The 27923-nt window shown below is 37.5% G+C and overlaps 1 protein-coding gene across 1 annotated transcript; it reads left to right on the forward strand.

Annotated features, from left to right (window-relative positions):
- Positions 1-282: 282 nt before the first annotated feature.
- On the forward strand, positions 283-8491 carry LOC121418657 (programmed cell death protein 2-like). Its single transcript, XM_041612640.1, has 4 exons — positions 283-904; positions 4745-5037; positions 5894-6007; positions 6837-8491. Exons 1-4 carry the CDS (start codon positions 316-318, stop codon positions 6999-7001), a joined length of 1161 nt encoding a protein of 386 aa, XP_041468574.1. The 5' UTR covers positions 283-315; the 3' UTR covers positions 7002-8491.
- Positions 8492-27923: the final 19432 nt, after the last annotated feature.

A 27923-nucleotide genomic window follows, 5' to 3' on the forward strand; every position in this document is an offset into this window, starting at 1 on the left:
GATTAACTTGCAAGTTCAACATGTTGCTCTTGTGAGTTGCATGATTTAATTTATAATACTCCTCCATTCACTTTATCGCCTATTGTAAATAATCAAGGAATGTAAATTTCCCTGGAAATTTATTTTAATAAAGTGTTTATACCGTGCCTACTTTGTTTGGATTTTTATTTGGCCCCGCCCGCCCCACCCCACCCAACCCAACTCATCCATTTCTGATTGCTGGCTCCCAATCTCAAGTCATCTCGATCAGCCTTTGCACTCAGCTCACGCAATTAACATCCAGCACATGCACAACACACACACACGTGGATCATCATGGCTGCCCGTGTAAATAACGTGGAATTGGGATTCGTTGAAAAATCACCACCGTGGCGTCTGCTCAGTCAATTTTTTCCAAGTAAAGTAGGTGGAAAACCAGCATGGTTGAATCTCAAGGAAGTCCCGAAATCTCAAAATTTGTTTTGTCCTAACTGCAACAAAACAATGGTATTTTTACTGCAAATATATTGCCCTCCACCACCGGGCGACGAGGATGACGCGACCGCAGCAGCGACGGGGCAGAGCAGCTGTTTCCACCGTACGCTGTACGTCTTCTGCTGCAGAGAAGCGACTTGTCACCAAACATCTAATTCGGAAGACCAAAAAAGTCCATTTGCAATATTTCGGTGTCAGCTAGCGAGGAGAAATGATTTCTACAGTTATGAACCACCGGATGAAGACAATCAAGTTCCAGAAAAGGACATAATTTCTCCCATGCAGTTTGATATTTTGTTGTGTGACGTTTGCGGGTGCAATGCAGGCAACAGGAAATGTGGCAAATGTCAGAAGGCAGTATACTGCTGCAAAGACCATCAAGTTATGGATTGGAAAATGGGTCATAAAGCAAAATGCGGCAAGGAATTTGGTAGGTTAATATTGTTAAAAAATAAAACGTTTTACTTTAAAATATTTGGAGAAACTGAGTCAAGTGTAGACAGCTGGCAGCCATCTGTTTCGAGGAGTTTTTCTATTTTTTAAATTTCTCCTCGTACACAGACGGCTCGCTATCATGCAGCCACCATTAGGGGACTTACAATGCAAACCCCCCCCCCGTCGGGGCTCTTCAATTTTTGTCTTTAATGAATCAAACTTTTGAAAATTACTGCGACCGAAATGCAAATTAATATTCCCTCTTGGCATTAATTGCCAAAAAACTGGGAAAAATCAAGTTAAAAGGAACAAAAACAGTGACTTACCTCGGCTGTCGCGAAACTTCACTTCCCCGTTTTATCCGAACTTAGTACATAAACATATGGCCATTGAGTCCCCTGTACAGATCGCGCTAGAACTTCGGTCTCCGTATTTGGTGAGTGAAGCCAACGAAGTTCAGCTAAACAACCAACATGTAACAGAGAGCGAAGCTTTGGTCTAAGTTGAGTGATGATGACGTAGTTATGTAGGACATAAAAAAAACATAAAAAACAGCATTACACCATTACCTAAATATATTAGCATTACTATCCCAGACATTGCTCAAAACTTTCCTCAAAATTCTCTGAATAGTGAGTAATATGGCTTGTATGCTCCATAAAATGTGATGGAAATGCATATTGGTGCATCCCGTTAGATAGGATGATGGGGTGTCCAAACTTTGCGCACTTTTCAAAAATATTCACCAGGTTTAATTTTGTTCACAAATTATTCATAATTTATACAAAACCAATTCAAGAAATAGTTACCACATTGACGGCAAGATCGTAAACTATAAAATCATGGATGAAAATGTAAAGTAGGTCAAGGGGTTGTGCCGGTATTGCGATCTCAAAATTCTATTCCATTTGGCGAATGCGGGCTGTGCTGTAAAACTGTTCAGAAAAAGTGTGACCTAACTTCGCGCACCAAAGGTTTTGTGGAGATTTAAACAAAATCTCTAGCTCAAAAAGTGAAATATTTATGTCAGATTGATGGCAAAATGCTATGGAATCGGTTAGTACCACATTTATCTCACATTTTTGATGATTTCTGCTTGCAAAATGGTGATGTGATGCTTGTTGCTTTCTTCGAAACGGGCGCTAACGGTGACAAAATTGCCGATCTTTTGCCAATATTTTCATTAATACTGAACTCATCCAAAGAAACTTTCACTAAAGGGTAATTTTAGGTCGCTTTTCACGTTGACGATGTCAGATTTTAAGGATATTGGCTAGTTTTTGAGATAATGACCGTCCGCGAAGTATGGACACGCACGAAGTTTGGACTCACTGCCATACAGGCTATACTGTGTGGGTTAGTGGCTAAAAGTAGGCATGTTAAAGTCTTGGTTGACCTGGGACTGTAAGACTGATAGAAACATGTCACTAGGCCTGGGACTTTCAGGTTTTTTTCTCTTCAGGTACCCGTGGTAATTTTCGGGCAGGTACCCGAAAATCATGTCGCTCGAAATATGAATGGTGGAAAAACCCCATAGGTGACGTCATCAAGCCAATGCGATACAAGCCAATTTATTAATGAAAATATAGTAAGCATGCGCAGTGCAAGCCTCCCGTGCCCCACTCATTCAATGAACAAGGTTATAATATAACCTTGTTCTCAGTTATATCTCCATGTGTGACAAAATAAGGGTGGCAATGTTTGGCTTATTTTCTCTTTTTCTTTGGGGCAAATGCTTGATTTTTTACACTGACAGTTTCCATTAGACCTGTTAATTTATACTGCTTGGCTCTTATTTAAATTTGATTCTTTATATCATTTTTTTCTTAATTAAAAATAGAGATCAAAAAATGAAAATTTTCTTGCCATATTACTTTCCACCAATAGAGGGCGTACACAAAAATATGCCCAAAATTTAAGTTTTTGAGCGCTCTGGTGAATACAAAAATTATTCCCACATTACTAATGATAAATAAATTAAAAATGTATGGAAATTAGTAATTTTGGTCACAAAAGTGATATTTTAATGATTTTTTAAAGTGTGTGCTCTATACAGCATTGGCATACCATAGTCCTACCTGTAGATTCTCCACAGGCCAGATGGTAGCAGTGAACAAGTGCCGTGCCCCACGCAGTATTCCATCGAAACAAGTCTGCAATACTCTGTCACTTTGTACCAAAATCGACCTAGAATTCCACTTTTTTATATTTCATGTGAATTATAAAAGGTATTCTCAGAGGATCTGTTTTCTCACCGAAACCGCACAGGTAAGCAAATTTTTAATACTTCTTGCTTTTCCGTCAAATTCTTACGAAATAGCGTCGATATTACATCGTGTTCGTGAGTTTGTAGAATCTATCGCTATGTGAACAAAGTCAATTGATTTCCGGGTTTCGGAGCTTGTTTTGACGGAATACTGCGTGGGGCTGAGGTTTCCAATGCGCATGCTTACTATTTTTTCATTCATAAATAATTGGCTTGCGTCGCAGTGGCTGAATGACGTCACTGCGCTGCAAAAGAAACATGGCGACGATTGAACGATCTCAGTCACATCATCATCACTTGAAAAACTAGTATATTTATGGATATTTCGAGGGTAATTGGTGAGATTAAAAATGTGACTTGTGTACTTTTGTGATGAGTTACAATCATGTCTTACACTACGCAATACAAATCAAATGTATGTTGTACTGGTGAGCAATTTTTGGGTAACGGGTATTGATTTTTCTACCCGGGTACCCGAGGCTTCCGGCGGGACCCGGGTACTCGGGTTTTAGTCCCAGCCCTACATGTCACATCGAGAGATAACCAACTTGACTGCCAGAAAATGTGAAGATGTTGCTAAGTTTAACTACATTGTTCACTCAAAATATAGAAAGAAATTTGAGGCCAACTCACCTTTTGACTTTTTAGACACATGTCTACAGCTACAGCACAAATTTAGACTCGTGACAGTGCCTAACATAGTCTACAGGGGCCGGCCCACAAGGCCAAGGGTTCAAGAGGGTCTATAATCTTATAATATGAAGCGTTGGTAAATCGGGACAATATGGTTTAGAGTAGCCTATACTCGGGTATCATCTCACCCACCATTGAAAAATATAGCCATTGAATCATGTTTCAGCTGTTAATTCTTTGTAAAAAAAAATTAAACATTTTCTAATTATTATTTTTCTGTTATGTTTTTATCTTGGATGTAGATTTTATTCCATTTCAGATCAGCAAGATATACATGTAGGCAAACATGAATAGAAAGAGTTAAATGTACCTATTTTGAAGAACGATCAGGAACTTGATATAAAAAGAATATTTGACCTGTCAAATTCTGGACTTAGATTCTAATTTCAAGTTCAGAATGTAATTTATTTGATACAATCTGAATATTTTGATCGAAAACTAATGAAATTTTAACTTAACAGTGTTGTCTTTGTTATTAGTTACGACTCAGTGGATTAATATTGATGAAGACAAACATCCTGATCAATAAAAGAATGTACGATTTGAGAAAAGTGTGCTTTACAGACCCTTGGTCTCATGGACTTACATGATTCTGAATTAAAGTCCATATTTTGACACAATTCTGATGCCATTAGACAAAATAAAACATGATGAGATTTGGTAGAAGATATTTATTTTGGATGTTGCCCTTGATAGATACGCAGTAGTGCGCTTCCTCATGACACGATCTGACCAGTTTGGTCAAGCCTTTCATACCGCAACTCGGTATTTAAGTGCGACTCTTAAGTCATACTTAAATCTTTGTAAAACACCCTCCACGTCAAATCTTTAGCTGAGGGTAGCTTTCTCAACAGCATTTAATTTTTAATTTGATAGGTCTTCACGATGCCACTCCCCCAGCCAGCAATAAATTCCTCTTTCCAGAGTTTGAACTTGTGACAGAGCCAGAAAGTGAGGAATATGCTGCTCACGAAGACGAAGAGAACATAGAGAAGGGATCAAGTAATGAAGACCTTAGACTAGTTGGTGCCAGTCTGGTCCAAACTGCAGTAGAACTGGAGAATGGCTGTATGAGTGCCAAAGATCTTGATAGAATGGCTAGGAAAGAGACAGAGGATGATGTACAGTTCATGAACTTTAAGAAGAGGATTTCTCATGATCCTGATCAAGTATGTTGCTTTGATGTAAAATGTATTCAAGTTTTATAAATCAGGGGCTGAAAGTTTAACCCTACAACTCCCGGGGAATTTTGATTCTTGTCATTAACAGGGGATAGGGGCCATTATTGCCCCCTTTAAGATCTCAGCCGCTTATCGTACGATCACAACTAGGCTTGTTTTTGGGTACACGTGTACACACACAGTCAAGTCAGTGCACATGTACTAGTTTCCATCACTGTGTACATGTACACGGTAGCATCTGCTTAAAGCTTGCATGGGACTACAAAGTCAGTGAACAAGCTCACAGCCTAATTACTTATATGTCAATATATTTCAATTAATCTAGAGTGAGTTCACTTCCAAAATCGCTGATTAAATCCACATTCATTCTGGAGACTCAAGTTTTTGTACCACGAAATGGGTCTGCTCCGGTCTCGAAAGCTCGAAAACGTTGCTCAATTTACACGCAGAGCCAATTTGAGAATCACCAATTGCGACAGCGATAATTGCTATAACTTACGTGTTATACGCTCGTACACATGTGCTACAAGCCTACGAACAAACGCTCCTCATATTGGCAACAAAATAATGAAAATCAATCGATAACTTCAGTTACACTTAATTCTCAACCTTAATTGAGAAAAGCAGAATTTTTTTCTGATTTCAGTGCAACCCCGAATTGAAGGGCTGTACAACTGACTACTGTCTATTATGAAGGGAAGGGGGTTAGCAATTTCTGCCCCTTCAACCTCTCCCCTCCCCCACCCACAAATTGGGACTAAGCCAAGATGACAAATACTCTTACTGTTTTCTTTGTCACAAGCAAAGAATGATGCTAATTATTCAATAAACTTTTATTTTTTAGGTTCTACGGTATCAAAAGGGCGGTCGACCCCTCTTCGTATCTGCAAATGATCAGCCTAGTGAAAAGGATATTGTGCCTTGCTCCTGTGGGGCAAAAAGACAATTTGAATTCCAGGTGATTTGATGTTCAGGCCTAGGAAAATGAAATGGTTCATTTGTCTGTAGATATCTCATAGATTTGTGTATATAATTATTATGTTTTGTATTTTCTCCATGTATGATCTTTCATGGGAAATTTGAAACCACTATGTGCTTAACCCATCAAGGATGGCATGAGTTTTATGACAAACAGACATCACCTAATAATGTACTCTTCATTCCATGCATATTGTTATATTGTAAAGTCATCTGACTTTCCATGTAAATTTTCAAAGCTGAGGTGAAGAAATTCTTTAATTGGTACAATGAGTTTATAGTTCCCCTTGTCTGGGTTTAATCTATTTATTTCCAGTTATTTTTACAATTTTGGATAAGTTATGATCTATTTCCCATAAATGCCGATGATTACAAAATGTGATATACATGTATATATATTTTTTGGGGGGGGTAGGAAGGGGGTTGACTTTGAAATGACACTATGTTATTTTGATAACAGTATTTGAAAAAAAAGAGAATTACATAATATGCATATATGTGAGTTTTTAAACTAATGTTTCAATCATTTAGTGCTATTGCACTCATGCACCACACTGAAATACATTTATGGGACTGCATACAAATTTGACCAAAATCTTTCAGCTATTTTTTGGTCACATTTTGATCGTTCAAGCATGTGAAGAGTAATCCTTTGCTGTGGACCCTTTCATGTATTATTCCACCTGAATTTACACAAAAAGAATGTGAAAACTCATTGACATTTTCACTTACCCCACAATATAAGCATCACTTCAGAAATAATTTTACCTTTTATTGGAGAAAACATCTGTTATTCTTTTTTTTTCCAGATTATGCCCCAGCTCCTCACCCACTTGGATGTAGATAGCCTTGATGTAAGTATTGATTGGGGGACACTGCTGATATACACCTGTTCAAAGAGCTGTACAGAAGGACCCCCCTACCATCCAGAATTCTTATGGAAGCAAGACTATCACAACTCGTCCATCTCATGATGTCCTGTTGACACTAGATTGACAGTCGGCCAAGGAAGACGACTTAAGCAGGTTACAAACCCAACTACAGGGCAAACTCTGTAAATGTTGGTCATTTAGACTGTCAAAATTATGTTTTCATGAGAATACAAATATCAAATCAATATGAATAAGGAATTACCTATGTTCAGTGGATGTCGAGTTTCCACTTCAAATGGTACCCTAAAATGCAATAGTTAAAAGCAAAATACTTTCATTCATTCAGCAGCTCAAAGTTAGTGAGATGAATAGAGTATTTGTAGCTTTATCAAACAAATATTTATTTACTCTAGACTGATAAGTCTAGCGAAGTGAATGATAAGAGAGAGGAATTGTGATTACCTTATATTTATGCTCAGTTTTCTTTTCACCTGTGCTGGTTTGGCTTATGCTTGGTTAATTTTTACAGTAAAATTTCAGACATCATTGAAAGAGACACTAAAATATATATTTTTCTAGGAGAAAGACATGCAAAACGAAAAAAAATAGGTAAAAAAGCGATGCATCTGTTGTAGATGTATAATAAGTATACTAAATGCAATACAGCTAATGAGTACTTTAACAGGTAACATAAATGCATCCTATTATTTCCAAGACATTTATGCAATAATATTGGTGAACCTACTGGTTGGTCCTATGAGGCTTGTCTGGCGTCACTGGCCATAAAGGCAGTTTTGCATCTTTGGACATGGGTCTGGAAGTCATCAGGGTCATTCCTCCAGGCACTGTCATTGCCATTGTTGTTGCTGTTGCCAGATTCACCTTCTCTTTGGACTTTTTATCAGGTGGCAGAATGATATATTCTATACAACCATACGTCTATATGGCAAAATCTGGCCGGCCATAGCTGTATGGTTTCTCATATTCTAATTTGTTAAAACTATACAACTTTGTATAATAATTGCGCCAACGGCCGGCCATACAAGCTGCACATTGATGACCTTCATTTTCATTTCCATCATGGCATAGCTTCCATATTTGGCTGAGTGCCCTGGTGAATCTGCATGACCATCTCCTCCCAAGACCAACTTTCCTCCTTCTGACTGTCTGAGATGAGACCTTTGTTCTCTTTGTTCAAAGACCCTTATGATTGCTGGCTGCAAGTAGTTAGACTGATACTCCAGGAAGGTGTTGTTAGTGATTGCCTTTAAATTCATATGCTGGAGTACTCGTAAGACCTTGGTTGGACTGGCTCCACCATACAAAATGGCTGCAGACAATAGCAAATTTCCGGCAGGAACATTCCCAACTTATGGTTGTCTATGCCATTCCTTACTCTTACAGCACTTTAGACACGTTTGCCTGATCTTAATCTGCGAGCCAAAAGATCTAGGGCAAATCTTCTCAACCTGTACATCACTGGAAAGGCAACTGAAGCAATTGTTGAACAATTCAAACAGGTTGGATTCAAAGACTATGTACTTTCCTTCTTTTCTGAAAGCTGATGAATATTTCATTTGAGTGAACAAAAGTATATAGGCTATTCCACGATTACTCACGTTACATTTGGAGACACCTTGACTCATACTTGGAGCTGTAACTCCATTATTATTGATAGGAACTAAACATCTCCTTACCACAACACAGTACACAGTCTGACTATCCTTTGTATAAAAACAAAACTTGGGAAATTCTATTATGCTTCTGGCAAATCTTTGGAATGTGTCGGTTACTCACGTTACATGATTTGGACCAACCTGTGGAATTGCCCATATACAGTCTATTTTGAAATCGAAGTAATTACAATTACAAGGAATGTTTTCTTGACATTAAGTAGCATAACTAAATATAGATTACATTTAAGCATCCAATTTTTAGCAAAATAACCCCATATACAATACATTGGATATGCTCATTTGCCCTCTATGCATGTATTAGAGATTAGCCCTGGATAAGCTTGCATGAGTATTGTAACACTTATACATAAATTTTGTAAACTTCTTGTTATTGGCATATTACCTGCAGAAGCTCTACATTAATGATCTTCTTTGTCTTCATGTCCATAAGGGCATAGCTGGTGAATCGGCATGACCATCTCCTCCCAAGACCAACTTTCCTCCTTCTGACTCTCTGAGGAGAGACCTTTGTTCTCTTTGTTCGTAGACCCTTATGTAGGTAGGTTGACTGATACTCCAGAAAGGTGTTATTGGTGATCGCCTTCAGATTCATATGGCGGAGTACTCGCAAAACCTTGGTTAGACATGCTCCAACATACGATGTTGGCTCAGACAGAAAGAGATTTCCAGCGGCAGCATTCCCAACCTTTAGGGGATATAGAAATGAATGAATTTATTTATAATCCAATGCAATGATAATAACAATCTACAAGTTTACAGCCAATCAGTAATGAATTCATAGAAAAGGAAGGATAATAGGAACCAGAAAATAAACATGACTGCTGGTCAAGCGTGGCCCCTTCTAGTTTAGGCAGATAGAAGCATGTTTCTTAACTTGTTAAGAATGAACAATCATGTGTCTAATAAATATACTCTGTAATATATATGTAAACAATGCCTCCATATCAAATTTAACAAAAACTACCAGTAATAATAGAGAAATAATAGAGACAATGTCCTCTTTGATGGCAGGTGTCACTGTTTCAGAGAGGAACTGAAGCCGCGCGGGTCCTAAGTTGAAATAAGAATCCACTTACCTGTACTTAGGCCTGCTCAGCTTGGTGTTTATCCTCCAAACAGCTCTTTCAGGAGTTTCGGCAAATATGATGCTCTCAGTTCGAAGGTCCAGACACATGTGTGCCATGAAGAGTATCCGACCCGCGACCCCTGGTCACAGGTCGGGAAACCCCGCCGAGTCTTCACGGAGTCCTCCGAGAACATCCGAACCCCGGCCCCCAAGGTAGTCGCTACTACAGGACTCCACAACTTTTGCCCGTAATACATTTATTTGCATATATTTGGGTCTGAAGGACTTTTACCTGCAGATGAACATTTAAAAAAAAATTGAAATATTGAATAATCAAACACAAGCTTTTTAAAGGTAGGGCTGATCATTTTTAATTACACAATGACTGCACCTGAATTTCTGCATGCTACGTATGCAGAGGATCAATAGGCTATCAGCCTTTTCACACTTGATCCAGTCCTTTTTCCAATTGCAGAACTGTCTTCTGCTTGAACACCTGCTTTCTTTGAAGAAGATGTTAAAGCAGAAGGCTGTTGAGATGTATTTTGATGCTGTGGAACTACGAAACGATCCATACCAAAACAATTAAAATAATACTACAGCTTGATTAGCTGAGTTAGATTATAAAAACAAATCACAGTCAGCAATAGTTCAGTGAGTTCTTCATTCTTAATTAGTTTTTCAACTCTTTGATTGATATCATGTATTGAGTTGGTATGGGCAGATATTTTGTGACCTTAACAGGAGTCTCAGCTAGTTATGACATTCTTAAAATCATTTCCATCTGTATTTCGCTTAACACAAGTTAATTTCAAGCTACCTTTTTCTTTCACAATTTCACTCACTTCACCATACCTCAAATTAATTTCTTTGATAAGTTTTGTCGAGCTTATTTGGCCTATGCATGTTTGTTTACCAACACTTCTTATTACTACTGCCATAGAGCTTTTTCTCATTTCTGATTTCATTCTGCTCCTTACTTCTTTTGTGGTTTGAATGTGGTCATTCTTTGTTTTCTTTGTTCTCCCTCATGAACTCCATAGCGTACAGACGGCTGTGCTTGAGGTCATTGTCCATCAGTCTGCAACCTTCGGGATAAGCCTCATGGATGAAGGGGAGCAGGTTGATGTTGTTCTCCCTCATGAACTCCATAGCGTACTCACTGCTGTGTTTGGGGTCATTGTCCATGATCACTCTGCAACCTTCGGGATAAGCCTCATAGCATAGTACCGTCAAAGATGACCAGACGAGTGGTTCGTCTTCTCGAAACGCCACTCCAAACGGGCACCTTGAAGGGGTGTTTTGGCTTCCCCACTGTTTTGTTGGCTGTACCGACTCTCCTATGATAGCAAGCATTGTTCTCCACCCAGAATGTACTTTCGTCTGTGTAGATGATATCGTGCGAACTGATCATTTATCTTGTACATTGGTAATGCGTGTATCCAACACATATCTAATTAAACGCAACCAAATTAACAGGCACACAGCCGACCTAGGCTTGCCTGGGATTATGCATAAATTGTGACATAAATTCCTATAAAAAAAAGACATTAGCTTGTTAGCTTGGGTTTCTCCGCCCTAATTTTACCAGAAAAATAAACAGCAGTATTATTATCAAAATCTCCATGAAGTTTATAGAATGTCATGAATCTTGCATTGATACCACAGGGTAATAAAGATGAAATCTAGACCTCAATAAAGACAGCGTATTATGAGTGTGTGGCTTGTGTGTAGATTATCGGCAACACAAAGCAGGGTCTAGGTTACGGTATGCGGTCTATTTATACTCTGTGGGGTCCACGTTGACCTAGATACGCGGATCAAATAACTTGACTACAATACAGTTAACTGTATGATAATTAGGTTGAATATGAATTTTTAATGTAATTAACCCCATTTCCCTACTAGTATAATTGCTCATTGTGACGTATGTGATATTTATTGTGACGTATTTCACAGCTGTTTCTTCACGCAGTGAAGTCGAAGCATTAACTATTTTGAACTCAGCCAAGTCTTATTTACAACCTCATTTAATGCTTAGATCAATTGCATGGGTATCAACAATTTTCTTGTTAAATTGATGGGTATAATTAGTTTGAAATTGACTTCCAAAAGGTAAGAATTATTCCAGAAAATATCAATTGTGTTGGTAGAAGTTGATCATTTTTCCAAGTGGTATCTAAAATTTTGCTTCAAAGAATCCTTAAGTTTTAAACGAATAAAAAGAGGATTAAATCCGCCACATTACCCCCGCCATTAAAATTGCCGTCCCAGCAATTGGTCAAACAATTTAAAACGAATAACATTCTGTAAAACTTTACAATGCATAATAGCATATATTTCTTTTTTATTTTCATTAATTTATTGAATCAATTTAACAGTGCATCAATCATCAGTGAAAAAGTTCAATCTTCATAGCCGAAGTAAGTTGGTGTAGTTTGGACGTTTCCTCTTCGTTCTTGTCCGTGTACATGGAAATAATTCTCGATTACTACCGTGATGGCTTTGATCTTCAGAGTTCCTATCTTGTTCTTGTTCTTGTTGTGTAGACTTCCACTTTATTTACTTGTATGCATCCTATCCTACCCATGCCTTTTTTACTCTCAAGGTTATATCCACGTCGTCCTCAGTGGTTACCATGAGTTCTCTCTTATGTGACGTGGAGTCCTTGCCCACTCCCTGACTAGATTCTCTTTGATGCATGGGGTCCTCTTCCTCCTCAGGTTCTCCGTCATCCCCAGAGTCATCTTCCTCAGAGCTTTCCTCTTCTGGATGGAGGTCAAGTATTGCCTCCCTGTTGTCTTTTCCTGTTTCCCCTGACTGTGTTCCTCCGTCTTCCTACTCCACAGGCAGGTACTTCCTCGAGCTTCTTCTCTTTCCTGCCTGTCTTGTCTGCTTTCTTCTGCTTCTTTTACTTCCTATTCTCTTCTTTCTCTTTCTTCTTTTCCTTCCTGTCATTCTCAACTTTCTCTTTCTTCTTTTCCTTCCTGTCCTCTTTTTTCTTTTCCTTCCTGTCCGCCTCTCCTTCACGCTTTCTTTCTTTCCTGTCATCTTTATCTTCTTTCCTTTCCTTGCTCTCATTTCCTGTCTTCTTTTCTTCCTCCCACTTGTCCCTTTTTCTCTCTCCTTCACGCTTTCTCAGGTGTACCATCATCGCCACAGTGTAATTTATAAACTTTGCCTCTTGGTTTTGGCTGTGGTGCACTCGTCTGAAACATCGGGTCATCTTCGACCTCCCTTCCGTCTTATACAAGCAATAAGTACATCTGAGGGTAATGGTGGCTTCATGCTCCTGCATGTGTTGCTGGTACTTATATCCCTTGATACTTCTTTTACATATCTGAAAGATTTATGTGATATGTGAATCTCTAAACCGGTGTTGGATGTGATGTAAATAGAGTCAAGGACCATGCTTCTGATGTTCTTGTATTCTCTTATGATTCTTGTCCACCGAGGAATGACTCTTTCTCACTGCTTCTTGTGATCCTGGTAATAGCTGCACAGTTGACTGATGTGCTCCATAATACTGTTGGTGTGATGTGGGTCAAGAATTGCTCCCAAGAAAGCATCTGTACAAGATAAGGGAAAAATAACTAAATTGAGAATGTATATTTAAAAAAAATCATGTATTGAATTTTTATCCAATGTTATATCTGCACAGTTGGCTGATGATGTACTCCATAATCCTGTTGGTGTTTGGTATGTAGGTTGGTCCAGAATTGCTTCCAAGAAAGCATTACACGGGTGAGGGAGAAATATACAAAGATAAGAATAAATCTTGAAGAACTCTTGTATTGAATTGTTATCCATGATTCCATAAAATGCCTTTCCTACTGTTGAAAATTTCAGTCTTTGAAAATTTTTACTTTGACATGTTGATCAATGTCTTATAACTGTAACTTGGTGATGGATGTGACATGAATTGAGGCAAGGACCGTGCTTCTGATTGTGTTCATGTGATTCTTGTCCTCTGAGGAATGATTTTTCCTTACTGCCTCTTGTGCTCCTGGTAATAGCTGCACAGTTGACCGATGAGGTACTCCATAATCCTGTTGGTGTTTGGTATGTAGATGGGTCGAGAATTGCTTACAATAAAGCATCACACAGGTGAGAGAGAAATATACAAAGATAAGAAGAATACTTGAAGAACTCTTGTATTGAATTTTTATCCATGATTCCTTGAAAATTTTAATCATCATTGAAGATTCTTATATAGATCAGGATATGTTGATTAATGTCTTAAAACTGAAATTTGGCATTGGATGTGACATGAATAAGAGGCAAGGACCCTGCTTCTGATTGTATTCGCGTGATTCTTGTCCTTTGATGAATGATCCTTCCTTACTGCCTCTTGCTCTGGGTAATTAAATTTCAGATGCCTTCAAAAATTTGAAACTCAAATTCTGTTCAAACAGGTCCTGAAAGCAGGAGGATATTTCCTCCTGCACGTCAACAGCACTGAGGGACTTTGAGACATTGATGGCACTCACCAGCCCCTTTCCATGTAACCGGTTCAGCTCATTAGCCGATGGGACAGTTGTCTTACCACAGATAAACAATGGTCTGACAGAGCAGACCACCGTTTTTGTGGTGGCCTTACCAGCCTTTTTTTTTTGGTGGTTTGCTTCATGCACATGTTCTCCTCTCCCTCTTTGTCTCATAAACTGACAGTAATACTACCGACGGCTGAAAAATAAAATTAAACTAAATATTAGCGAGCCTAACTAAAACTACAATCAGTGACAGGAACACTGAAGCAGGAGATACTGCAAAGTTAATGACAAAATGTACCTTCGAAATTTGAACTATGAAATTTCACATACCTTCAAAACTTTGAAATCCAGCTTCTTCTCAAACATCTACTGAAAGCAGGAGATTTTCTCCTGCACATCACAAGCACCATGAGACTTGGACAAGTTAATGGCACTGACCAGCCCCTTCCCATCCAGATTTCCCAGTTTGTTGGCTGAAGGTACGCTGGTTTTTGCACCAGCAAATGATGGTCTGACCAAGCAGACCACCGCCTTTTTCTTTGTATATGATATCCTCTTTGAAGCAGATGCACTCTGGGTGTTGGGTTTGACATGAATAGAGTCAAGGACCCTGCTTGTGATGTTCTTGCATGTATGATTCTTGTCCAACGAGGACTGACTCTTTCTCGCTGCCTCTGATGCTCTGGTTAATAGCTGTGCAGTTGACTGATGATGTACTCCATAATCCTTTTAGTGTTTGGTATGGAGGTGGGTCCAGAATTGCGTACAAGAAAGCCTCTGTATGAGGGGAGGGAGAAATATAGATGTACAAAAATTAAGGAATCATGTATTACATTTATATCCATGATTCCATGAAACACATTTTGTATTGTCGAAAATGTCAATCATTTTAGAAGATTTATGCCATAAATCTCATTGATTGCTACAGTAAACTCACTCAGCTGATTTTACGACATTTAAAACAAACAACAGCTTTGAGCGGTGACGTATTAAAGTGAAATTTTGAGAAGATTTTGGATAATTAATACTGGCTGGAGGTAAGCACAGATCTAAATAGAAATTAAAAGAAAATTTTGAAAAATTTTGAGGTATTTCTTCACACTGCCTCCTCTTACTGAATCGCTGTCCCAGCGATTCAAATGAAAAAAATAATATTGCAAAATATGCAAACTTTTAAAAGATTCAATCATATTAATTTCTTGAAACATTCAGATCTAAGAATGGAATACACAATATCAATACAATTAAAATCATTTCATCAACAAATCATCTTACTCTTTCATTCACATGTATATACAAGGTTACAAGATGGTCGCATTAACTTGGCTTCATCAGTCTCTTCACATGTCATAATATTTGGCTAGTAATGCTATTCCATTAGTTCAATGTCAAAATATGCTTGTAGAAAATTTTTACTCAAATTGTCAAATTATAAGCTACTTCTTTACATGGAAATAGGATACTTTCTTCATGTACCCTCCTCTCCCCGTATGCTGTTACATAAGTAGTTGTGTAGACCCCCCATTTCATTTACTTGTATGTATCCTCTCCATGGCTTTTTTACTTTCAAGGTTAAGTTTTAAATGGATAAAAAGAGGATAAAATCCGCCACATTACCCCTGCCTCAGTAAAAGTGCTGTACCAGCAATTGGTCAAACAATTTAAAACGAATAACATTTTATCAAACTTTACAATAAATAATAGCATATATCATTATATAATTTTTTTTTATTTACATTATTTTACTGAATTAATTTAGCAGTGCATCAATCATCGATGAAAAAATTCAATCTTCATAGTCGAAGTAAGTAGCGGTAGTTTGGACGTTTCCTCTTCGTTCATGTCCGTGAACATGAAAATAATTATCGATTACTACCGTTTTGGCTTTTATCTTTAGAGTTCCAATCTTGTTCTTGTTGTGTAGACCTCCACTTTTATTTAGTTGTATGTATCCTATCCATGGCTTTTTTACTCTCAAGGTTATATCCATGTCGTTCTCAGTGGTTATCATGAGTTCCCTCTTATGTGATGTGGAGTCCTCGGTCATCCCCTGATGATGAGGACATGTTGATTAATGTCTTAAAACTGAAATTTGGCATTGGATGTGACATGAATAAGAGGCAAGGACCCTGCTTCTGATTGTATTCACGTGATTCTTGTCCTTTGATGAATGATCCTTCCTTACTGCCTCTTTTGCTCTGGGTAATTAAATTTCAGATGCCTTCAAAAATTTGAAACTCAAATTCTGTTCAAACAGGTCCTGAAAGCAGGAGGATATTTCCTACTGCACGTCAACAGCACTGAGGGACTTTGAGACATTGATGGCACTCACCAGCCCCTTTCCATGTAACCGGTTCAGCTCATTAGCCGATGGGACAGTTGTCTTACCACAGATAAACAATGGTCTGACAGAGCAGACCACCGTTTTTGTGGTGGCCTTACCAGCCTTTTTTTTTGGTGGTTTGCTTTATGCACATGTTCTCCTCTTCCTCTTTGTCTCATAAACTGACAGTAATACTACCGATGGCTGAAAAATAAAATTAAACTAAATATTAGCGAGCCTAACTAAAACTACAATCAGTGACAGGAACACTGAAGCAGGAGATACTGCAAAGTTAATGACAAAATGTACCTTAGAAATTTGAACTATGAAATTTCACATACCTTCAAAACTTTGAAATCCAGCTTCTCCTCAAACATCTGAAAGCAGGAGATTTCCTCCTGCACATCACAAGCACTATGAGACTTGGACAAGTTAATGGCACTGACCAGCCCCTTCCCATCCAGATTTCCAAGTTCGTTGGCTGAAGGTAAGCTGGTTATTGCACCAGCAAATGATGGTCTGACCAAGCAGACCACTGTTTTTGTGGTGGCCTTACCAGCCTTTTTCTTTGTATGTGATATCCTATTTGAAGCAGATGCACTCTGGGTGTTGGGTTTGACATGAATAGAGTCAAGCACCCTGCTTGTGATGTTCTTGCATGTATGATTCTTGTCCACCGAGGACTGACTCTTCCTCGCTGCCTCTGGTGCTCGGGGTAATAGCTGTACAGTTGACTGATGATGTACTCCATAATCCTTTTAGTGTTTGGTATGGAGGTGGGTCCAGAATTGCTACAAGAAAGCCTCTGTATGAGGTGAGGGAGAAATATAGATGTACAAAAATGAAGAAATCATGTATTACATTTATATCCATGATTCCATTAAACACATTTTCTATTGTTGAAAATGTCAATCATTTTAGAAGATTTATGCCATAAATCTCATTGATTGCTATAGTAAACACACTCAGCTGATTTTACGACATTTAAAGCAAACAACAGCTTTGAGCGGTGACGTATTAAAGTGAAATTTTGAGAAGATTTTGGATAATTAATACTGGCTGGAGGTAAGCACAGATCTAAATAGAAATTAAAAGAAAATTTTGAAAAATTTTGAGGTATTTCTTCACACTGCCCCCCTATTACTGAATCGCTGTCCCAGCAATCAATTAAAACACTTAATATTGCAAAATATGCAAACTTTTAAAAGATTCAATCAAATTAATTTCTTGAAACATTCAGATCTAAGAATGGAATACACAATATCAATACAATTAAAATAATTTCATCATTTCATCAACAAATCATCTTACTCTTTCATTCACATGTATATACAAGGTAACAAGATGGTCGCATTAACTTGGCTTCATCAGTCTCTTCACATGTCATAATATTTGGCTAGTAATGCTATTCCATTAGTTCAATGTCAAAATATGCTTGTAGAAAATTTTTACTCAAATTGTCAAATTATAAGCTACTTCTTTACATGGAAATAGGATACTTTCTTCATGTACCCTCCTCTCCCCGTATGCTGTTACATAAGTAGTTGTGTAGACCCCCCACTTCATTTACTTGTATGTATCCTCTCCATGGCTTTTTTACTTTCAAGGTTAAGTTTTAAATGGATAAAGAGAGGATAAAATCCGCCACATTACCCCTGCCTCAGTAAAAGTGCTGTACCAGCAATTGGTCAAACAATTTAAAACGAATAACATTTTATCAAACTTTACAATAAATAATAGCATATATTATTATATAATTTTTTTTTATTTACATTATTTTACTGAATTAATTTAGCAGTGCATCAATCATCGATGAAAAAGTTCAATCTTCATAGTCGAAGTAAGTAGTGGTAGTTTGGACGTTTCCTCTTCGTTCTTGTCCGTGAACATGGAAATAATTATCGATTACTACCGTTTTGGCTTTTATCTTTAGAGTTCCAATCTTGTTCTTGTTGTGTAGACCTCCACTTTTATTTAGTTGTATGTATCCTATCCATGGCTTTTTTACTCTCAAAGTTATATCCATGTCGTTCTCAGTGGTTATCATGAGTTCCCTCTTATGTGATGTGGAGTCCTCGGTCATCCCCTGATGATGAGGACATGTTGATTAATGTCTTAAAACTGAAATTTGGCATTGGATGTGACGTGAATAAGAGGCAAGGACCCTGCTTCTGATTGTATTCGCGTGATTCTTGTCCTTTGATGAATGATCCTTCCTTACTGCCTCTTTTGCTCTGGGTAATTAAATTTCAGATGCCTTCAAAAATTTGAAACTCAAATTCTGTTCAAACAGGTCCTGAAAGCAGGAGGATATTTCCTACTGCACATCAACAGCACTGAGGGACTTTGAGACATTGATGGCACTCACCAGCCCCTTTCCATGTAACCGGTTCAGCTCATTAGCCGATGGGACAGTTGTCTTACCACAGATAAACAATGGTCTGACAGAGCAGACCACCGTTTTTGTGGTGGCCTTACCAGCCTTTTTTTTTGGTGGTTTGCTTTATGCACATGTTCTCCTCTTCCTCTTTGTCTCATAAACTGACAGTAATACTACCGATGGCTGAAAAATAAAATTAAACTAAATATTAGCGAGCCTAACTAAAACTACAATCAGTGACAGGAACACTGAAGCAGGAGATACTGCAAAGTTAATGACAAAATGTACCTTAGAAATTTGAACTATGAAATTTCACATACCTTCAAAACTTTGAAATCCAGCTTCTCCTCAAACATCTGAAAGCAGGAGATTTCCTCCTGCACATCACAAGCACTATGAGACTTGGACAAGTTAATGGCACTGACCAGCCCCTTCCCATCCAGATTTCCAAGTTCGTTGGCTGAAGGTAAGCTGGTTATTGCACCAGCAAATGATGGTCTGACCAAGCAGACCACTGTTTTTGTGGTGGCCTTACCAGCCTTTTTCTTTGTATATGATATCCTATTTGAAGCAGATGCACTCTGGGTGTTGGGTTTGACATGAATAGAGTCAAGGACCCTGCTTGTGATGTTCTTGCATGTATGATTCTTGTCCACCGAGGACTGACTCCTCCTCGCTGCCTCTGGTGCTCGGGGTAATAGCTGTACAGTTGACTGATGATGTACTCCATAATCCTTTTAGTGTTTGGTATGGAGGTGGGTCCAGAATTGCTACAAGAAAGCCTCTGTATGAGGTGAGGGGGAATATAGATGTACAAAAATGAAGAAATCATGTATTACATTTATATCCATGATTCCATTAAACACATTTTCTATTGTTGAAAATGTCAATCATTTTAGAAGATTTATGCCATAAATCTCATTGATTGCTATAGTAAACACACTCAGCTGATTTTACGACATTTAAAACAAACAACAGCTTTGAGCGGTGACGTATTAAAGTGAAATTTTGAGAAGATTTTGGATAATTAATACTGGCTGGAGGTAAGCACAGATCTAAATAGAAATTAAAAGAAAATTTTGAAAAATTTTGAGGTATTTCTTCACACTGCCCCCCTATTACTGAATCGCTGTCCCAGCGATTCAATTAAAACACTTAATATTGCAAAATATGCAAACTTTTAAAAGATTCAATCAAATTAATTTCTTGAAACATTCAGATCTAAGAATGGAATACACAATATCAATACAATTAAAATAATTTCATCATTTCATCAACAAATCATCTTACTCTTTCATTCACATGTATATACAAGGTAACAAGATGGTCGCATTAACTTGGCTTCATCAGTCTCTTCACATGTCATAATATTTGGCTAGTAATGCTATTCCATTAGTTCAATGTCAAAATATGCTTGTAGAAAATTTTTACTCAAATTGTCAAATTATAAGCTACTTCTTTACATGGAAATAGGATACTTTCTTCATGTACCCTCCTCTCCCCGTATGCTGTTACATAAGTAGTTGTGTAGACCCCCCACTTCATTTACTTGTATGTATCCTCTCCATGGCTTTTTTACTTTCAAGGTTAAGTTTTAAATGGATAAAGAGAGGATACATCCGCTACATTACCCCTGCCTCAGTAAAAGTGCTGTACCAGCAATTGGTCAAACAATTTAAAACAAATAACATTTTATCAAACTTTACAATAAATAATAGCATATATTATTATATAATTTCTTTTTATTTACATTATTTTACTGAATTAATTTAGCAGTGCATCAATCATCGATGAAAAAGTTCAATCTTCATAGTCGAAGTAAGTAGTGGTAGTTTGGACGTTTCCTCTTCGTTCTTGTCCGTGAACATGGAAATAATTATCGATTACTACCGTTTTGGCTTTTATCTTTAGAGTTCCAATCTTGTTCTTGTTGTGTAGACCTCCACTTTTATTTAGTTGTATGTATCCTATCCATGGCTTTTTTACTCTCAAAGTTATATCCATGTCGTTCTCAGTGGTTATCATGAGTTCCCTCTTATGTGATGTGGAGTCCTCGGTCATCCCCTGATGATGAGGACATGTTGATTAATGTCTTAAAACTGAAATTTGGCATTGGATGTGACGTGAATAAGAGGCAAGGACCCTGCTTCTGATTGTATTCGCGTGATTCTTGTCCTTTGATGAATGATCCTTCCTTACTGCCTCTTTTGCTCTGGGTAATTAAATTTCAGATGCCTTCAAAAATTTGAAACTCAAATTCTGTTCAAACAGGTCCTGAAAGCAGGAGGATATTTCCTACTGCACATCAACAGCACTGAGGGACTTTGAGACATTGATGGCACTCACCAGCCCCTTTCCATGTAACCGGTTCAGCTCATTAGCCGATGGGACAGTTGTCTTACCACAGATAAACAATGGTCTGACAGAGCAGACCACCGTTTTTGTGGTGGCCTTACCAGCCTTTTTTTTTGGTGGTTTGCTTTATGCACATGTTCTCCTCTTCCTCTTTGTCTCATAAACTGACAGTAATACTACCGATGGCTGAAAAATAAAATTAAACTAAATATTAGCGAGCCTAACTAAAACTACAATCAGTGACAGGAACACTGAAGCAGGAGATACTGCAAAGTTAATGACAAAATGTACCTTAGAAATTTGAACTATGAAATTTCACATACCTTCAAAACTTTGAAATCCAGCTTCTCCTCAAACATCTGAAAGCAGGAGATTTCCTCCTGCACATCACAAGCACTATGAGACTTGGACAAGTTAATGGCACTGACCAGCCCCTTCCCATCCAGATTTCCAAGTTCGTTGGCTGAAGGTAAGCTGGTTATTGCACCAGCAAATGATGGTCTGACCAAGCAGACCACTGTTTTTGTGGTGGCCTTACCAGCCTTTTTCTTTGTATATGATATCCTATTTGAAGCAGATGCACTCTGGGTGTTGGGTTTGACATGAATAGAGTCAAGGACCCTGCTTGTGATGTTCTTGCATGTATGATTCTTGTCCACCGAGGACTGACTCCTCCTCGCTGCCTCTGGTGCTCGGGGTAATAGCTGTACAGTTGACTGATGATGTACTCCATAATCCTTTTAGTGTTTGGTATGGAGGTGGGTCCAGAATTGCTACAAGAAAGCCTCTGTATGAGGTGAGGGGGAATATAGATGTACAAAAATGAAGAAATCATGTATTACATTTATATCCATGATTCCATTAAACACATTTTCTATTGTTGAAAATGTCAATCATTTTAGAAGATTTATGCCATAAATCTCATTGATTGCTATAGTAAACACACTCAGCTGATTTTACGACATTTAAAACAAACAACAGCTTTGAGCGGTGACGTATTAAAGTGAAATTTTGAGAAGATTTTGGATAATTAATACTGGCTGGAGGTAAGCACAGATCTAAATAGAAATTAAAAGAAAATTTTGAAAAATTTTGAGGTATTTCTTCACACTGCCCCCCTATTACTGAATCGCTGTCCCAGCGATTCAATTAAAACACTTAATATTGCAAAATATGCAAACTTTTAAAAGATTCAATCAAATTAATTTCTTGAAACATTCAGATCTAAGAATGGAATACACAATATCAATACAATTAAAATAATTTCATCATTTCATCAACAAATCATCTTACTCTTTCATTCACATGTATATACAAGGTAACAAGATGGTCGCATTAACTTGGCTTCATCAGTCTCTTCACATGTCATAATATTTGGCTAGTAATGCTATTCCATTAGTTCAATGTCAAAATATGCTTGTAGAAAATTTTTACTCAAATTGTCAAATTATAAGCTACTTCTTTACATGGAAATAGGATACTTTCTTCATGTACCCTCCTCTCCCCGTATGCTGTTACATAAGTAGTTGTGTAGACCCCCCACTTCATTTACTTGTATGTATCCTCTCCATGGCTTTTTTACTTTCAAGGTTAAGTTTTAAATGGATAAAGAGAGGATACATCCGCTACATTACCCCTGCCTCAGTAAAAGTGCTGTACCAGCAATTGGTCAAACAATTTAAAACAAATAACATTTTATCAAACTTTACAATAAATAATAGCATATATTATTATATAATTTCTTTTTATTTACATTATTTTACTGAATTAATTTAGCAGTGCATCAATCATCGATGAAAAAGTTCAATCTTCATAGTCGAAGTAAGTAGTGGTAGTTTGGACGTTTCCTCTTCGTTCTTGTCCGTGAACATGGAAATAATTATCGATTACTACCGTTTTGGCTTTTATCTTTAGAGTTCCAATCTTGTTCTTGTTGTGTAGACCTCCACTTTTATTTAGTTGTATGTATCCTATCCATGGCTTTTTTACTCTCAAAGTTATATCCATGTCGTTCTCAGTGGTTATCATGAGTTCCCTCTTATGTGATGTGGAGTCCTCGGTCATCCCCTGATGATGAGGACATGTTGATTAATGTCTTAAAACTGAAATTTGGCATTGGATGTGACGTGAATAAGAGGCAAGGACCCTGCTTCTGATTGTATTCGCGTGATTCTTGTCCTTTGATGAATGATCCTTCCTTACTGCCTCTTTTGCTCTGGGTAATTAAATTTCAGATGCCTTCAAAAATTTGAAACTCAAATTCTGTTCAAACAGGTCCTGAAAGCAGGAGGATATTTCCTACTGCACATCAACAGCACTGAGGGACTTTGAGACATTGATGGCACTCACCAGCCCCTTTCCATGTAACCGGTTCAGCTCATTAGCCGATGGGACAGTTGTCTTACCACAGATAAACAATGGTCTGACAGAGCAGACCACCGTTTTTGTGGTGGCCTTACCAGCCTTTTTTTTTGGTGGTTTGCTTTATGCACATGTTCTCCTCTTCCTCTTTGTCTCATAAACTGACAGTAATACTACCGATGGCTGAAAAATAAAATTAAACTAAATATTAGCGAGCCTAACTAAAACTACAATCAGTGACAGGAACACTGAAGCAGGAGATACTGCAAAGTTAATGACAAAATGTACCTTAGAAATTTGAACTATGAAATTTCACATACCTTCAAAACTTTGAAATCCAGCTTCTCCTCAAACATCTGAAAGCAGGAGATTTCCTCCTGCACATCACAAGCACTATGAGACTTGGACAAGTTAATGGCACTGACCAGCCCCTTCCCATCCAGATTTCCAAGTTCGTTGGCTGAAGGTAAGCTGGTTATTGCACCAGCAAATGATGGTCTGACCAAGCAGACCACTGTTTTTGTGGTGGCCTTACCAGCCTTTTTCTTTGTATGTGATATCCTATTTGAAGCAGATGCACTCTGGGTGTTGGGTTTGACATGAATAGAGTCAAGGACCCTGCTTGTGATGTTCTTGCATGTATGATTCTTGTCCACCGAGGACTGACTCTTCCTCGCTGCCTCTGGTGCTCGGGGTAATAGCTGTACAGTTGACTGATGATGTACTCCATAATCCTTTTAGTGTTTGGTATGGAGGTGGGTCCAGAATTGCTACAAGAAAGCCTCTGTATGAGGTGAGGGAGAAATATAGATGTACAAAAATGAAGAAATCATGTATTACATTTATATCCATGATTCCATTAAACACATTTTCTATTGTTGAAAATGTCAATCATTTTAGAAGATTTATGCCATAAATCTCATTGATTGCTATAGTAAACACACTCAGCTGATTTTACGACATTTAAAGCAAACAACAGCTTTGAGCGGTGACGTATTAAAGTGAAATTTTGAGAAGATTTTGGATAATTAATACTGGCTGGAGGTAAGCACAGATCTAAATAGAAATTAAAAGAAAATTTTGAAAAATTTTGAGGTATTTCTTCACACTGCCCCCTATTACTGAATCGCTGTCCCAGCGATTCAATTAAAACACTTAATATTGCAAAATATGCAAACTTTTAAAAGATTCAATCAAATTAATTTCTTGAAACATTCAGATCTAAGAATGGAATACACAATATCAATACAATTAAAATAATTTCATCATTTCATCAACAAATCATCTTACTCTTTCATTCACATGTATATACAAGGTAACAAGATGGTCGCATTAACTTGGCTTCATCAGTCTCTTCACATGTCATAATATTTGGCTAGTAATGCTATTCCATTAGTTCAATGTCAAAATATGCTTGTAGAAAATTTTTACTCAAATTGTCAAATTATAAGCTACTTCTTTACCTGGAAATAGGATACTTTCTTCATGTACCCTCCTCTCCCCGTATGCTGTTACATAAGTAGTTGTGTAGACCCCCCACTTCATTTACTTGTATGTATCCTCTCCATGGCTTTTTTACTTTCAAGGTTAAGTTTTAAATGGATAAAGAGAGGATACATCCGCTACATTACCCCTGCCTCAGTAAAAGTGCTGTACCAGCAATTGGTCAAACAATTTAAAACAAATAACATTTTATCAAACTTTACAATAAATAATAGCATATATTATTATATAATTTCTTTTTATTTACATTATTTTACTGAATTAATTTAGCAGTGCATCAATCATCGATGAAAAAGTTCAATCTTCATAGTCGAAGTAAGTAGTGGTAGTTTGGACGTTTCCTCTTCGTTCTTGTCCGTGAACATGGAAATAATTATCGATTACTACCGTTTTGGCTTTTATCTTTAGAGTTCCAATCTTGTTCTTGTTGTGTAGACCTCCACTTTTATTTAGTTGTATGTATCCTATCCATGGCTTTTTTACTCTCAAAGTTATATCCATGTCGTTCTCAGTGGTTATCATGAGTTCCCTCTTATGTGATGTGGAGTCCTCGGTCATCCCCTGATGATGAGGACATGTTGATTAATGTCTTAAAACTGAAATTTGGCATTGGATGTGACGTGAATAAGAGGCAAGGACCCTGCTTCTGATTGTATTCGCGTGATTCTTGTCCTTTGATGAATGATCCTTCCTTACTGCCTCTTTTGCTCTGGGTAATTAAATTTCAGATGCCTTCAAAAATTTGAAACTCAAATTCTGTTCAAACAGGTCCTGAAAGCAGGAGGATATTTCCTACTGCACATCAACAGCACTGAGGGACTTTGAGACATTGATGGCACTCACCAGCCCCTTTCCATGTAACCGGTTCAGCTCATTAGCCGATGGGACAGTTGTCTTACCACAGATAAACAATGGTCTGACAGAGCAGACCACCGTTTTTGTGGTGGCCTTACCAGCCTTTTTTTTTGGTGGTTTGCTTTATGCACATGTTTTCCTCTTCCTCTTTGTCTCATAAACTGACAGTAATACTACCGATGGCTGAAAAATAAAATTAAACTAAATATTAGCGAGCCTAACTAAAACTACTATCAGTGACAGGAACACTGAAGCAGGAGATACTGCAAAGTTAATGACAAAATGTACCTTAGAAATTTGAACTATGAAATTTCACATACCTTCAAAACTTTGAAATCCAGCTTCTCCTCAAACATCTGAAAGCAGGAGATTTCCTCCTGCACATCACAAGCACTATGAGACTTGGACAAGTTAATGGCACTGACCAGCCCCTTCCCATCCAGATTTCCAAGTTCGTTGGCTGAAGGTAAGCTGGTTATTGCACCAGCAAATGATGGTCTGACCAAGCAGACCACTGTTTTTGTGGTGGCCTTACCAGCCTTTTTCTTTGTATATGATATCCTATTTGAAGCAGATGCACTCTGGGTGTTGGGTTTGACATGAATAGAGTCAAGGACCCTGCTTGTGATGTTCTTGCATGTATGATTCTTGTCCACCGAGGACTGACTCTTCCTCGCTGCCTCTGGTGCTCGGGGTAATAGCTGTACAGTTGACTGATGATGTACTCCATAATCCTTTTAGTGTTTGGTATGGAGGTGGGTCCAGAATTGCTACAAGAAAGCCTCTGTATGAGGTGAGGGAGAAATATAGATGTACAAAAATGAAGAAATCATGTATTACATTTATATCCATGATTCCATTAAACACATTTTCTATTGTTGAAAATGTCAATCATTTTAGAAGATTTATGCCATAAATCTCATTGATTGCTATAGTAAACACACTCAGCTGATTTTACGACATTTAAAACAAACAACAGCTTTGAGCGGTGACGTATTAAAGTGAAATTTTGAGAAGATTTTGGATAATTAATACTGGCTGGAGGTAAGCACAGATCTAAATAGAAATTAAAAGAAAATTTTGAAAAATTTTGAGGTATTTCTTCACACTGCCCCCCTATTACTGAATCGCTGTCCCAGCGATTCAATTAAAACACTTAATATTGCAAAATATGCAAACTTTTAAAAGATTCAATCAAATTAATTTCTTGAAACATTCAGATCTAAGAATGGAATACACAATATCAATACAATTAAAATAATTTCATCACTTCATCAACAAATCATCTTACTCTTTCATTCACATGTATATGCAAGGTAACAAGATGGTCGCATTAACTTGGCTTCATCAGTCTCTTCACATGTCATAACATTTGGCTAGTAATGCTATTCCATTAGTTCAATGTCAAAATATGCTTGTAGAAAATTTTTACTCAAATTGTCAAATTATAAGCTACTTCTTTACGTGGAAATAGGATACTTTCTTCATGTACCCTCCTCTCCCTGTATGCTGTTACATAAGTAGTTGTGTAGACCCCCCACTTCATTTACTTGTATGTATCCTCTCCATGGCTTTTTTACTTTCAAGGTTAAGTTTTAAATGGATAAAGAGAGGATACATCCGCTACATTACCCCTGCCTCAGTAAAAGTGCTGTACCAGCAATTGGTCAAACAATTTAAAACGAATAACATTTTATCAAACTTTACAATAAATAATAGCATATATTATTATATAATTTTTTTTTATTTACATTATTTTACTGAATTAATTTAGCAGTGCATCAATCATCGATGAAAAAGTTCAATCTTCATAGTCGAAGTAAGTAGTGGTAGTTTGGACGTTTCCTCTTCGTTCTTGTCCGTGAACATGGAAATAATTATCGATTACTACCGTTTTGGCTTTTATCTTTAGAGTTCCAATCTTGTTCTTGTTGTGTAGACCTCCACTTTTATTTAGTTGTATGTATCCTATCCATGGCTTTTTTACTCTC

Source organism: Lytechinus variegatus, chromosome 7 (assembly GCF_018143015.1).
Source record: "Lytechinus variegatus isolate NC3 chromosome 7, Lvar_3.0, whole genome shotgun sequence".
Lineage (NCBI taxonomy): Eukaryota > Metazoa > Echinodermata > Echinoidea > Temnopleuroida > Toxopneustidae > Lytechinus > Lytechinus variegatus.